The sequence below is a fragment of the Salmo trutta genome, chromosome 1, assembly GCF_901001165.1.
Source record: "Salmo trutta chromosome 1, fSalTru1.1, whole genome shotgun sequence".
NCBI classification, from domain to species: domain Eukaryota; kingdom Metazoa; phylum Chordata; class Actinopteri; order Salmoniformes; family Salmonidae; genus Salmo; species Salmo trutta.
In genome coordinates, this window is record NC_042957.1 from 75181740 (window position 1) to 75195583 (window position 13844).

Here is a 13844-nt window from a genome sequence, read left to right on the forward strand (position 1 = left end):
TAATAATTCTGTCATGCACCACAGTTGTTTTCTGACGTCTTCGAGACATTTTGGCGATCCTGAGCTCACCAGTGTGTTCTTTCTTTTTAAGAATGTACCAAATAGTTGATTTGGCAAAACAAAATGTTTTGGCTATCTCTCTGATGGGTTTGTTTGGATTTCTCAGCCTGATGATGTCTTGCTTCACTGGCAGTGACAACTCTTTGGACTTCATATTGAGGGTTATCAGCAACAGATTCCAAATGCCACACTTGAAATCAACTCTAGACCTTTTATCTGCTTACTTGTAAATGAACTTATTAGAGAATAACACAATCATGGCCATTGACCAGCTGAGCAGCCAATTGTCCAATTACTTTTGGTCCCTTAAAAAGGGTGGGACCACATATACAAAGTGCTGTATTTCCTACACTGTTCACCCGATTTGGATGTAAATACCCTCTGCACTTTCAGCTCATATTCATTATTTAACTTCAACTCCAATATGCTGACAGCTAAAATAAAAATAACTTGGTCAATGTCCAAATATTTATGGACCTGACAGGTAACATGTCACAATGGGAGACCTGGGAATGGAACTACCATCCATCCCCACATGTCAACAAGATTATAAGACGACTGTGAAAAGACATTGGACCTTTCTTGATGTAATCATCATCATCAAGTCAAGACTGCATCATATGGATACTGCTTTAACTCATGGTGTCACACCCTGATCTGTTTCACCTGTCTTGTGCTTGTCTCCACCCCCCACCATGTGTCTCCCATTTGTTCTCATTATCCCCTGTGTATTTATACCGGTGGTTTCTGTTTGTCTGTTGCCAGTTTGTCTTGTCTCGTCAAACCTACCAGTGTGGTTTTCTCCCTTTCTCATGTTGTTCTAGTCCCTGTTTTCCAGTCCTCCCGGTTCCTACCTTTTCTGCCTGCCCTGAGCCTGCCTGCCATACCATTCTGCCTACCTTACCATTCTGCCTGCCCTGATCTCGAGCCTGCCTGCCGTCCTGTATCCATCAGACTCTGACCTTGTTTACGAACTTCTGCCTGTCCTTGACCTGCCTCTTGCCTGCCCCTTGTCTATTAATAAACATCAGAGGCTCAAACCATCTGGCTCCTGTATCTGCATGTGTGTCTTTTCCTGTGTCGTTATACATGGATTAAAAAAGGACCAGACACCAACAGCAGAATATGATGCTGTACTCTACTGTTTCTTCATAGAGAGAAACTCTAGAAAAGCCTGAGATGTTTGTAGAGAGAGTGAAGCTCTGTCTGAATGGGATGTTTCAGTTACTGTCCTCTCAGTAGAGAGAGTGAAGCTCTGTCTGAATGGGATGTTTCAGTTCCGGTCCTCTCAGTAGTGAGAGTGAAGCTCTGTCTGAATGGGATGTTTCAGTTCCTGTCCTCTCAGTAGAGAGAGTGAAGCTCTGTCTGAATGGGATGTTTCAGTTACTGTCCTCTCAGTAGAGAGAGTGAAGCTCTGTCTGAATGGGATGGTTCAGTTCCTGTCCTCTCAGTAGAGAGAGTGAGGAGGTTTTTGTACGGCTGTGTATACAAACTGAATCACTGTGGTATTCGGACAAGGAACCAAGCTCATTGTTACTGGTGAGTTCCCTTCTGTTTTAAACTACAGAATATGTTTTGTTTCTACTATAGTGTTGGTCAGATATTCTTTCATTTCATAACATTTAATTTATATTTGCTGATTTAATATTTTGCACCTGCTTTAATCCTGTCTGTTTGTAAATTATTTTTTAAAACTTTAAAGCCCAGAAACATTTTGATGACAGTGATAATGCCTCTGGTTGGTCTGCTATGTTCATGATTTATCATTCATGTCTTGTGTTTCTGTTGTCTATATAACTCAATGTAAAGGAGATATTTCATTTCAAAGGGTTTTATCCAGCTCAAATTGTCAGTATATACATTAAAAAAATCACATTTATTTTAACAATGTGCAGATTTCGTTCCGCTTTTAGTATTTTAGTCTTCCAGGACTGTGATGTAATATTGTAAATAATGTTTCCAGACATGTCTCTGTCTCTCTGCTCCATGGAAAATAACATTTTAACACTGTATGATTACTTCTATCAATGTCATTGTGAACATAATGAACAGCAGTTCTCTATTTATTGCTACATCAGTTTCCTCTTAATGCAGGTGTATTGGTAATGATATCAACCTATACTGAAATCTAAACTGTTATCAATTGTGTTTTCTTCTCATCTCAACCACTGACTATGTTCTAATCTAGATGGAGATCTTGCTACACCTGCTGTGACCCTGTTCCCTCCATCCACTGAAGACCTCAAGTCCAGCAGAGCAACACTGGTGTGTCTGGCTAGTAACCTGTCTCAGAGGTCCAAGGGGTTAGCAGATGTCAGCTGGATGTCTAACGGTGAATCAGTGACAGAAGATGTTTCTACCAGCCCTGCTGAGCAGCAACCAGACAAAACCTTCAAGATCAGCAGCTATCTGACCATTCAGACTGCAGAGTGGGACAAGGACGTGGTGTTCACATGTAAAGTGTCGTTGGGGTCAACATTCTCTGAGAAAGAGATCAGAAAGACTAGTTGTAGTCTGTAAAACAAAAGTTTCAGACAATCAATACAACTGGTAGTTTGTTAGAGCTTCAGAATGAGTTCAGCTGTTATTTCATTAGAACTGTTAAGTGATGTTTTGATCTTTGCTTTTCTGTTAAATATAGAAGTTAAAATCCTAACAACATTGATGATATTGGGCTGAAGTCCTAATGCAGCAGTGAATAGTATGACAATAACCAATGTAATGTGAAATAGTTGTTGAGGGTTGTTTCTCATGACAAGTTACTATTGATGCATTCACTGTACTAGCATCATGTTCTCTAAAACATAACATCTGAAACACTGTCATGATGAGTAGACCTCTCTACTATTGTGAAATGAGTTGAATTACTAATGATTAATAGAGGAATAGTTATAGCTTTGCTGTATTGTGGATATTCAATAAAGAGCATTCTAAAGAACAAGTGTTTGTATTTGATCATATTGATGAGCATCAGTGATAGCAACACTAAATGAGGGTGAATCTGGAGAATGACTGTTTAAATTGAACCAGGACAGAGGAGCCCAGAATCCTTACCTGGTTTACTATCATAACAAGGATTGTGACCAACCAGAGATGACCTAACAGTTGACTGTAGCCTTACATTGAAGAGCCTGTGGTTAATATGATGGAAATGAAGGCAGAAATGTTCACAGCACTGAATGAGGTGGAATCTGGAAACTATTGAACCAAGATAGAGGAGGGTGGAGGGATGTGGAGTGGAACCAGGGACCCTTGGAGACACAGAGGAGGGAGAGAAAGTGACAGAACTTAGGCTGAGAGAAAGAGAAGCATCAAGGTATTGTCACGGATCCCTCTGGAACTGTTGATTACGCACACCTGGTGCCCATTTCCCAACGATTAGTAATTGTATAAGTGTGCCCTTTGGTTCACCATTGGGCTGTCAATTATTGTTACAATGTCCGTTGGTCGTGTGAGTACCTGTGCTGTGTTGTTTTGGTACATAGCACGCTGTAATTTGGGTAGGAATTTTAAAAAACTATTACGCATTCCTGCGTCTGTCTCCCAATCCCTTCATACCAACGTGACAGGTATATGAGACTAGAACACCGGCCTCCATTTTAACAGGAATGACAGGTTAATGTTTAGAGAGTTTGAAGCTGCCATGAATACATGGTTTAAACTGTTCTCTAGTATTAACATTAGATGTTGGACTCAGTATCATTACAACATTAATAACAACTGTATAGGTCTGGTCTTCACTTAGTCTCCCATTGACATCAATCCATGACTAAATAAACACTCAATGAGGTCCTTTATCTACTTCCCCAGAGTCAGATGAAGATCGCACAATGACTGGAAGTCTATGGGAAACGCTAGTTAACATTGACTGACTAAACTAACTCTAACTTCCTTCAAACTGGACACAGAGATATACAAATGGTATGAACAAGTCCATCTGACTCTGTGGAAGTATATAAAGGGCCTCATTGCCAAAATTCTGAAGTATCCCCTTAAGTGGAACTTAGGATTGGTCCAAAATATAGAGAGAGTCATGTCATGCTGTTTCACATTCTGCATCAGTGAGCAGAATAGAAGCTGCAGTTCTGTCAACGTCCAGCAGAGGAGGACATAGGACCACCAATAATGACTGAGGAAAGATCTACATGTACTTTACAACAGGAACAGCTGTCTAGACCACTGGTTTCAGTCCCACCCAAAGACCAGCTGATGGTTTCATATCTACTATTTCTAGTTATCAGAGTCATTCACCAGGGACGTGTTCTAGTTCTGACACTGAGTTACAGGAACTGATGTGTTGCTCCCTTTCTCCCCCAGGACACCTGCTTCCCCTCCTCCTCCTCCTCCCCTCCCCCTCTCCTTATTTATAGCTTCATGTAAATTAAGAGGTAGGTTTGATCTCCTCTCAGAACTGTGTGTGTGTGGGGGGGTTATATGTCTGTGGCACTAATATATGATTCAGTGGAGATAAGGAGTGCCTAGTTTAGAACAGTTTAAAGGTCTATGAGAGGGATTATATTTAGTCATTTATTTGACATTTTTCAGATGAAATCTCTTGAGATGCCCCATCTCATCCAAATGAATTATATTAAGTGCTATAGATATTTATTCAAACTATGCAAGATACCTGACATCTCCTCTCGTCTACATTTCGTCAGTGTGACCAAACCAGAAACCACCACAGACAGACAGTCTACAGACCGACCCAGTGTCCCCACAGAGACCAACAGAGCCATGAATAACCTGGGCACCATCCGAGTCATCTGTCCTCGCTCCCCAACCAAGGGGCCCCCCAAGTTCAAACAGAGTTACACTCTCCAGTTTAAAAGCATGCCCAGAGGGGGGTCATTGGATGAGTCACTATTCATTTGATTTAGTTCTAAAATAAAGATTCCTAAACATTTCCAAATGTATTTATAATTTGATCTCTGATTTATTTATATTTTTTACATATATATATATATAAACAATACAATATAAAATATATATATATTGTTTATATTTTATTGTGACAGTGGTAAGGTAGAGAGGGAGACAGAGAGTAGGGGCTGAGGCAGGATTAGTAAACCCATCTCCAGTGGGTCTGTGTGTGTTCTGGAGTCAGCAGTGTTACCACTAGACCTGACTCCAGCACTATTCTAGTCAGCAGTGTTACCACTACACCTGACTCCAGCACTATCCAGTCAGAAGTGTTAACACTAGATCTGACTCCAGCACTATTCTAGTCAGCAGTGTTACCACTACACATGATTCCATCACCATCCAGTCAGCAGTGCTACCACTAGACCTGACTCCAGCACTATTCTAGTCAGCAGGGTTACCACTACATCTGACTCCACCACTATTCTAGGCAGCAGTGTTACCACTAGACCTGACTCCAGCACTATTCTAGTCAGCAGTGTTACCACTACATCTGACTCCACCACTATTCTAGGCAGCAGTGTTACCACTAGACCTGACTCCACCACTATTCTAGTCAGCAGTGTTACCACTAGACCTGACTCCACCACTATTCTAGTCAGCAGTGTTACCACACATCTGACTACACCACTATTCTAGGCAGCAGTGTTACCACTAGACCTGACTCCAGCACTATTCTAGTCAGCAGTGTTACCACTAGACCTGACTCCACCACTATTCTAGTCAGCAGTGTTACCACTAGACCTGACTCCACCACTATTCTAGTCAGCAGTGTTACCTCTAGACCTGACTCCAGCACTATTCATTTGATTTCTATACAAGGTGATTCAGTGGTACTCAATGCTTTTGTGGGTAGAGAACAGAGGAGGCTGGTGGGTGAAGATATAGGAGTACAGGCTTATTCTAATGGATGAAATGTAATGCACTACAAAGAGCTGATCCTCTGATATCTTTGCCCACTAGCCACCACTGGTGAATAAATTATTGTTTGAATAATGATTAGAACATACAGTGTGATACAATTCATGTTCAGCCATACAACCTCAACAGTGACACCATTTAGATAGTTTACAGTTGATGATATGGTCATTGAAATAATGTTCCATAATAACAAAGTGATGTTGATTGTTTTCCTCAGGTTTGGAGATGATATTCCAGGGATGGATGGTCTTGGTACTGGTAAGATCTCTCTGTTGGCAGACACATTCTAGACTATTATAGCTTCCTGTCTTTAACAACAATACAAGAAGGGACTCACACGTTAAATAGATTCAACTTGTTTGCAACGTAGTCCCCGATTGAATTTCATGTTGAATTCCTAACTAAATTCTAACTGAATCCTAACTGAATCTTAACTGAATCCTAACTGAATCCTAATTGAATCTTACTGAACACTGCTCTGTTGCACTATTACAACACCCACAATCCTCTCTGTCTGTCATCAGCTACAATTACAGAGGGATTTACAGAGGGAGTCTGTGATCCAGTAGCATCTGGATCAATCACAGCAGAATGTGGACTGATCAGAGTCTTTCCAACGACAACAATATATTTTGGAGGCTGCCTGACTGTTGGTTTGTATTGTTGTGTCTCCTGAATCCAAAGTGGACACGTTCCATCTCTGATATCATGGTAGACATGTTTGGTGTCTATACTGTACTTCACATTAGTCTGTTTGCCAACTATATTGTCTTGTTTGACTAACACAGTAGCCAATACATTGTAGTGTTCCACTAACACACTAGCCAATACATTGTAGTGTTCCACTAACACACTAGCCAGTACATTGTAGTGTTCCACTAACACACTAGCCAGTACATTGTAGTGTTCCACTAACACACTATCCAGTACATTGTAGTGTTCCACTAACACACTAGCCAGTACATTGTAGTGTTCCACTAACACACTAGCCAGTACATTGTAGTGTTCCACTAACACACTAGCCAGTACATTGTAGTGTTTCACTAACACACTATCCAGTACATTGTAGTGTTTCACTAACACACTAGCCAGTACATTGTAGTGTTTCACTAACACACTAGCGAATACATTATACGGTTCCACTAACACACTAGCGAATACATTATATGGTTCCACTAACACACTATCCAGTACATTGTAGTGTTTCACTAACACACTATCCAGTACAGTGTAGTGTTTCACTAACACACTAGCGAATACATTATACGGTTCCACTAACACACTAGTCAATACATTGTAGTGTTTCACTAACACACTATCCAGTACATTGTAGTGTTTCACTAACACACTAGCCAGTACATTGTAGTGTTCCACTAACACACTAACCAGTACATTGTAGTGTTTCACTAACACACTAGCCAGTACATTGTAGTGTTTCACTAACACACTAGCGAATACATTATACGGTTCCACTAACACACTAGCCAGGACATTTACTGTGTAATAGTCATAATACATTTCCATGGTTGCAGTTTTTGTCCATCAGTACATAGTGATAACAAGAGTCCAGCTAACATTATGGATGTTATCTGGTAGCTTTACTCCACTATATGTTATTATCTTGCAGCTTTACTCCACTATATGTTATTATCTTGTAACTTTACTCCACTATATGTTATTATCTTGTAACTTTACTTCACTATAGGTTTTCTTGTAGCTTTACTCCCACTATATGTTATTATCTTGTAGCTTTACTTCACTATAGGTTTTCTTGTAGCTTTACTCCACTATATGTTATCTTGTTGCTTTACTTCACTAAATGTTATCTTGTAGCTTTACTCCGCTAGATGTTATCTTGTTGCTTTACTTCACTAAACGTTATCTTGTATCTTTACTCCACTAGATGTTATCTTGTAACTTTACTCCACTAGATGTTATATTTTAGCTTTACTCCACTAGATGTTATTGTGTAGCTTTACTCCACTAGATATTATTATATTGTAGCTTTACTTCACTAGATATTATTATATTGTAGCTTTACGTCACTAGATGTTATCTTGTAGCTTTACTTCACTAGATGTTATTATATTGTAGCTGTACTTCACTAGATGTTATCTTGCAGCTTTACTCCACTAGATATTATTATATTGTAGCTTTACTTCACCAGATGTTAAATTGTAGCTTTACTCCACTAGTTGTTATTATATTGTAGCTTTACTCAACCAAATGTTAAATTGTAGCTTTACTCCACCAGATGTTAAATTGTAGCTTTACTCCACTAGATGTTATCTTGTAGCTTTACTCCACTAGATGTTATATTATAGCTTTACTCCAGTAGATACTATTATATTGTAGCTTTACTCCACTAAATGTTATCTTGTAGCTTTACTCCACTAGATGTTATCTTGTAGCTTTACTCCACTAGATGTTATCTTGTAGCTTTACTCCACTAGATGTTATCTTGTAGCTTTACTCCACTAGATTTTGTTATATTGTAGCTTTACTCTGCTAGATGTTATTATATTGTAGCTTTACTCCACCAGATGTTAAATTGAAGCTTTACTCCACTAGATGTTATCTTGTTGCTTTACTTCACTAGATGTTATCTTGTAGCTTTACTCCACTAGATGTTATCTTGCATCTTTACTCCACTATATGTTATCTTGTAGCTTTACTCCACTAGATGTTGTCTTGTAGCTTTACTCCACTATATGTTATTATCTTGTAGCTATGCTTCACTAGATGTTATCTTGTAGATTTACTACACTAGATGTTATATTGTAGCTTTACTCCAGTAGATATTATTATATTGTAGCTTTACTCCACTAGATGTTATCTTGTATCTTTACTCCACTAGATGTTATCTTGTAACTTTACTCCACTAGATGTTATCTTGTAGCTTTACTCCACTAGATGTTATATTTTTGCTTTACTCCACTAGATGTTATTGTGTAGCTTTACTCCACTAGATGTTATTATATTGTAGCTTAACTTCACGAGATATTATTATATTGTAGCTTTACTTCAATAGATGTTATCTTGTAGCTTTACTTCATTAGATGTTATTATATTGTAGCTGTACTTAACTAGATGTTATCTTGTAGCTTTACTCCACTAGATGTTATCTGTTGCTTTACTTCACTAGATGTTATCTTGTAGCTTTACTCCACTAGATGTTATCTTGCATCTTTACTCCACTAGATGTTATCTTGTAGATTTAATCCACTAGATGTTATTATATTATAGCTTTACTTCACTAGATGTTATCTTACAGCTTTACTCCACTAGATCCAATTTGTAAGTCGCTCTGGATAAGAGCGTCTGCTAAATGACTTAAATGTAAATGTAAATGTAAATATTATTATATTGTAGCTTTACTTCACTATATGTTATCTTGTAGCTTTACTCCACTAGATGTTATCTGTTGCTTTACTTCACTAGATGTTATCTTGTAGCTTTACTCCACTAGATGTTATCTTGCATCTTTACTCCACTATATGTTATCTTGTAGCTTTACTCCACTAGATGTTGTCTTGTAGCTATGCTTCACTAGATGTTATCTTGTAGATTTACTCCACTAGATGTTATTTTGTAGCATTACTCCAGTAGATATTATTATATTGTAGCTTTACTCCACTAGATGTTATGTTGGAGCTTTACTCCACTAGATGTTATTATCTTGTAGCTTTACTCCACTAGATGTTATTATATTGTAGCTTTACTCCACCAGATGTTAAATTGTATCTTTACTCCACTAGTTGTTATAATATTGTAGCTTCACTCAACCAAATGTGAAATTGTAGCTTTTCTCCACTAGATGTTATCTTGTAACTTTACTCCACTAGATGTTATCTTGTAGCTTTACTCCACTAGATGTTATCTTGTAGCTTTACTCCAGTAGATACTATTATATTGTAGCTTTACTCCACTAAATGTTTTCTTGTAGCTATACTCTACTAAATGTTATCTGGTAGGTTTACTCCAATAGATGTTATCTTGTAGCTTTACTCCACTAGATGTTATCGTGTAGCTTTACTCCACTAGATTTTGTTATATTGTAGCTTTACTCCACTGGATGTTATTATATTGTAGCTTTACTCCACCAAATGTTAAATTGTAGCTTTACTCCACTAGATGTTATCTTGTAGCTTTACTCCACTAGATGTTTTATTGTAGCTTTACTCCAGTAGATACTATTATATTGTAGCTTTACTCCACTAGATGTTGTCTTGTAGCTTTACTCCACTAGATTTTGTTATATTGTAGCTTTACTGCACTAGATGTTATTATATGGTAGCTTTACTCCACCAGATGTTAAATTGTAGCTTTACTACACTAGATTTTGTTATATTGTAGCTTTACTTCAATAGATGTTATCTTGTAGATTTATTCCGCTAGATGTTATATTGTAGCTTTACTCCAGTAGATACTATTATATTGTAGCTTTACTCTGATAGATGTTATCTTGTAGCTTTACTCCACTATATGTTATTATCTTGTAGCTTTACTTCACTTGATGTTATTATCTTGTATCTTTACTCCACTAGATGTTATTATATTGTAGCTTTACTCCACTAGTTGTTATTATATTGTAGCTTTACTCAACAAAATGTTAAATTGTAGCTTTACTCCACCAGATGTTAAATTGTAGCTTTACTCCACTAGATGTTATCTTGTACCTTTACTCCACTAGATGTCATATTGTAGCTTTACTCCAGTAGATACTATTATATTGTAGCTTTACTCCACGAGATGTTATCTTGTAGCTTTACTCCATTATATGTTATTATCTTGTAGCTTTACTCCACTTGATGTTATTATCTTGTATCTTTACTCCACTAGATGTTATTATATTGTAGCTTTACTCCACTAGTTGTTATTATATTGTAGCTTTACTCAACAAAATGTTAAATTGTAGCTTTAATCCACCAGATGTTATCTTGTACCTTTACTCCACGAGATGTTAACTTGTAGCTTTACTCCACTAGATGTTATCTTGTAGCTTTATTCCACTAGATGTTATCTTGTAGCTTTACTCCACTAGATGTTATCTTGTAGCTTTACTCCACCAGATGTTATATTGTAGCTTTAATCCACTAGTTGTTATTATATTGTAGCTTTACTCAACCAGATGTTAAATTGTAGCTTTACTCCACCAGATTTTATATTGTAGCTTTACTCCACTATATGTTATCTTGTAGCTTTACTGCACTGGATGTTATCCATCAGTCGTGTGGTGATGAACAGAGTGATGATCTGAACCCCCAGTAGGACGATACCCACGGCTCCTATCAGGCCTGTGTGCTGATCTATCCAGCGGGACATGCCCCCCAGACAGCCCCCCAGGAAGATGACGCTCTGGGCAGAGAACTCATCCAGCTGCTGGGATTCTACTCCACACTGGGAGTTCCACACCGTGCAGTTCTCCAGGGGGTCCACACAGCAGGTAGCAGGGACCCCACAGGACAGCACCCCCGGGGCAGAGCAGTTATAGTACCTGGGATGAATAGGACATGGAAGGGGAGAAGCAAGGACTGTAACCAATTAAATTACCTGCTAGGATAATGTTATGTGACATAAAAGCAATAACTCTAGTTATGTAACATATCCTCTTTGACAGTTTTATATTTTATACATTTTATTTAATCTTTGTTCATACAGTTTATTCTCTGAGATAAAATCTATTTTACAAGAGAGACCTGCTCAAACTAACAAAACTATCAACATGATAGTAACAACCCCCATTGACAGACATCAGTTCACAAGGCTGTGTGTCAGTCAATGGACCAAATCATCATGTCAATGGTCTAGTCAGACACATCTCACTCACATGTTGACCTCCCAGTCTCTGTAGTTGTCGGCCCCGCAGCACTGCAGTCCTATCTGGATCTCATCTGTGATGAACCTCAGGTCCAGGTCATCCTGGTAACGTACCATGGCAGCCAGCATACCTGACCTCAGGTATCCCTCTATCTGTACCTGCAGGCTGTAGGCCACGATGGCCGCTAGGACCTGGGCTGCTACCAGGAGCAGCACGGTGGCTGAGAAGACCTGGAGCAGGCAGCAGTTCTCTCTCAGAGCCCCCACACAGCCTGACAGGCAGAGGGTAGACAGCACCAAGCCCAGCATCACAAACACCAGCATGGGGTCGGTGCTGATCTGTCCTATTTTCTCCTGAGCGAAGGATTCCTTGTTGATGAGGCCCCACAGTCCCAGGGCCAGGACCACCAGGCCTAGCACTGTGAAGAGAAGGTTGCTGAAGAACAGGGGGTACTTGAGAAGGCAGTCTCTCAGGGAGAAGGGCCTGCTACGGGCTCTGGGTTCTACCTCCCTGGTTCTACCCTGGTTCCCTGGTCCATCATTTGGTCCTGGTTCTGGACCCTGTTCTTCTGTGCTGCTCTCCTCAGTCCCCTGAAGAACTCCTGACAACTCTCTATCTGTGTCTGTCTTCAAAGAGGAAACAGGACAAACAATACACAATGAGATTTCACTGAGACAAAAACAACTCATCAAGTTCAGTCTGTAGTGGTCATTGTCTTCAGGTTTAGCCTACTTGCAACTATAGAATTAGAATGTATAGAACGGGTCTCCCCATCCAAGTCAAGAATGACATAATGGGTGGACTGGTAGCCATTGGAGTTTACGCATGACTTTACCAGTCAAACTGACAGGGTTAAAAGTTGCAAGTCTTTTTATTCAATTATTATTATTATTTTTTTATTTTTTATTTTATTATTCAATTTTTCTATGCTTGCAATGTTGAAGGGACTGTAAACTCTATTCAACATGATGTACAGTGAGTACATAACTAACAGTATACAGGTTGTCAGACAGACATACAGTTACTGTACCTTTGGTATGAGTGGGCTGGTCTCCGTCTGTGCGGTCTCTCTCCTCAACCAGGGAAAACGAAACCATCTCATGGACTGCAACCTCCTCATCTTCCTAGCTGCCAGGAAACGGTTCTCCCTCTGTCCTCTCAGAAACTATTCTTCCCTTGTCCTCGCAGAAAATATTATTCTCCTGTCCTCTCAGAAATTATTCTTCCCTTGTCCTCTCAACTAATCAATGTGTGAGAGGCGATTCTCCCCTTGTCCTCAGCAAATCAATGTGTGAGAGGCAGTTCTCCCACTGTCTTCTGGTCAGTTCACGAGACTAGAGGAGAGGAGACTATCTGAGAGGAAAGGGAGAGAGTTGAGGTGGTGGAAGCCAGGTCAGTACAGCTCTATGCAGCGTGGTGTGGTGGGTGGGTAGTTAGCTCAGGGCTCCAGCAAACAGAAGAGTGTATTCATTAGTCTACACTGTTGCAAAATGACTTGTAATGGAACGAGAGTTTCTTATTTGTCAAATTCATGTAGAACACTCCCTGTTTTGGCCCGTTGCTTTTGTTTGGTTCCTAATGAATACAGCCCATGGCTCCCAGAGATTCTAGCAGCATCATGTGAGAGTCACAGTGCAGGTGATTAAGAAGTAATCAGATCACGTCTCAGTGACTGTTACACTCCAGGGTGAAGTTCCCTAGGGTCCAGATCTAAGATCAGCTTACCCTCCCCAATCCTAACCTTAACCATTAGTGGGGAAAAGGCCACACTGACCCAAGATCAGCGTCTACTCAGTGCAACTTGACCCGAGTGTTACAGGAAGAAGAGATGTTCAGGGAACGGACCCCACCTTGATCCACAACAGCCATGTGATGAGGCTGTGGAATGACATCAAAATACAGCATTGTGAGAGTGTTGTGAGCATGTTGTGTGTTTTAGCCAATGAGTGTCTCTATGGTATATATAATTAATTCAAAAAGAATGAAGTGAAAACAACAGCAAACTTTAGACACAACCAGGGGTGGAAATGGAGGGAATGCATGGAAACCAATATACCTGTCCCGTCCTGACCCTGGTAAGAGGTCATTTTCCATAGTAGAGTGTTCAGGGCGTGACAGATGG

General features: G+C 39.5%; 1 protein-coding gene and 1 pseudogene across 1 annotated transcript; one reads left to right on the forward strand and one right to left on the reverse strand.

Moving 5' to 3' along the window:
* LOC115207781 (immunoglobulin lambda-1 light chain-like) overlaps positions 1 to 3001 on the forward strand; it is a 5879-nt pseudogene extending 2878 nt beyond the window's left edge.
* An 8090-nt stretch (positions 3002 to 11091) lies between these two features.
* LOC115198732 (tetraspanin-10-like) lies at positions 11092 to 13126 on the reverse strand. The gene is made up of 3 exons (XM_029761000.1): positions 12753 to 13126; positions 11732 to 12348; positions 11092 to 11398 (listed from the first exon to the last, which is right to left on the reverse strand). The coding sequence occupies exons 1-3, from the start codon at positions 12840 to 12842 to the stop codon at positions 11092 to 11094; spliced, it is 1014 nt and encodes a 337-aa protein (XP_029616860.1). The 5' UTR covers positions 12843 to 13126.
* Between the last annotated feature and the right edge of the window lie 718 nt (positions 13127 to 13844).

Bases quoted from the DNA above. Each gene is read 5' to 3' on its own strand.
- LOC115198732 (XM_029761000.1), bottom strand. From the start codon at position 12,842: ATGAGGAGGTTGCAGTCCATGAGATGGTTTCGTTTTCCCTGGTTGAGG. The intron at 12,349-12,752 runs GTACAGTAACTG...TCCTCTTTGAAG, and splicing joins CCAGCCCACTCATACCAAAG to ACAGACACAGATAGAGAGTT. The intron at 11,399-11,731 runs GTGAGTGAGATG...TATTCATCCCAG, and splicing joins AGAGACTGGGAGGTCAACAT to GTACTATAACTGCTCTGCCC.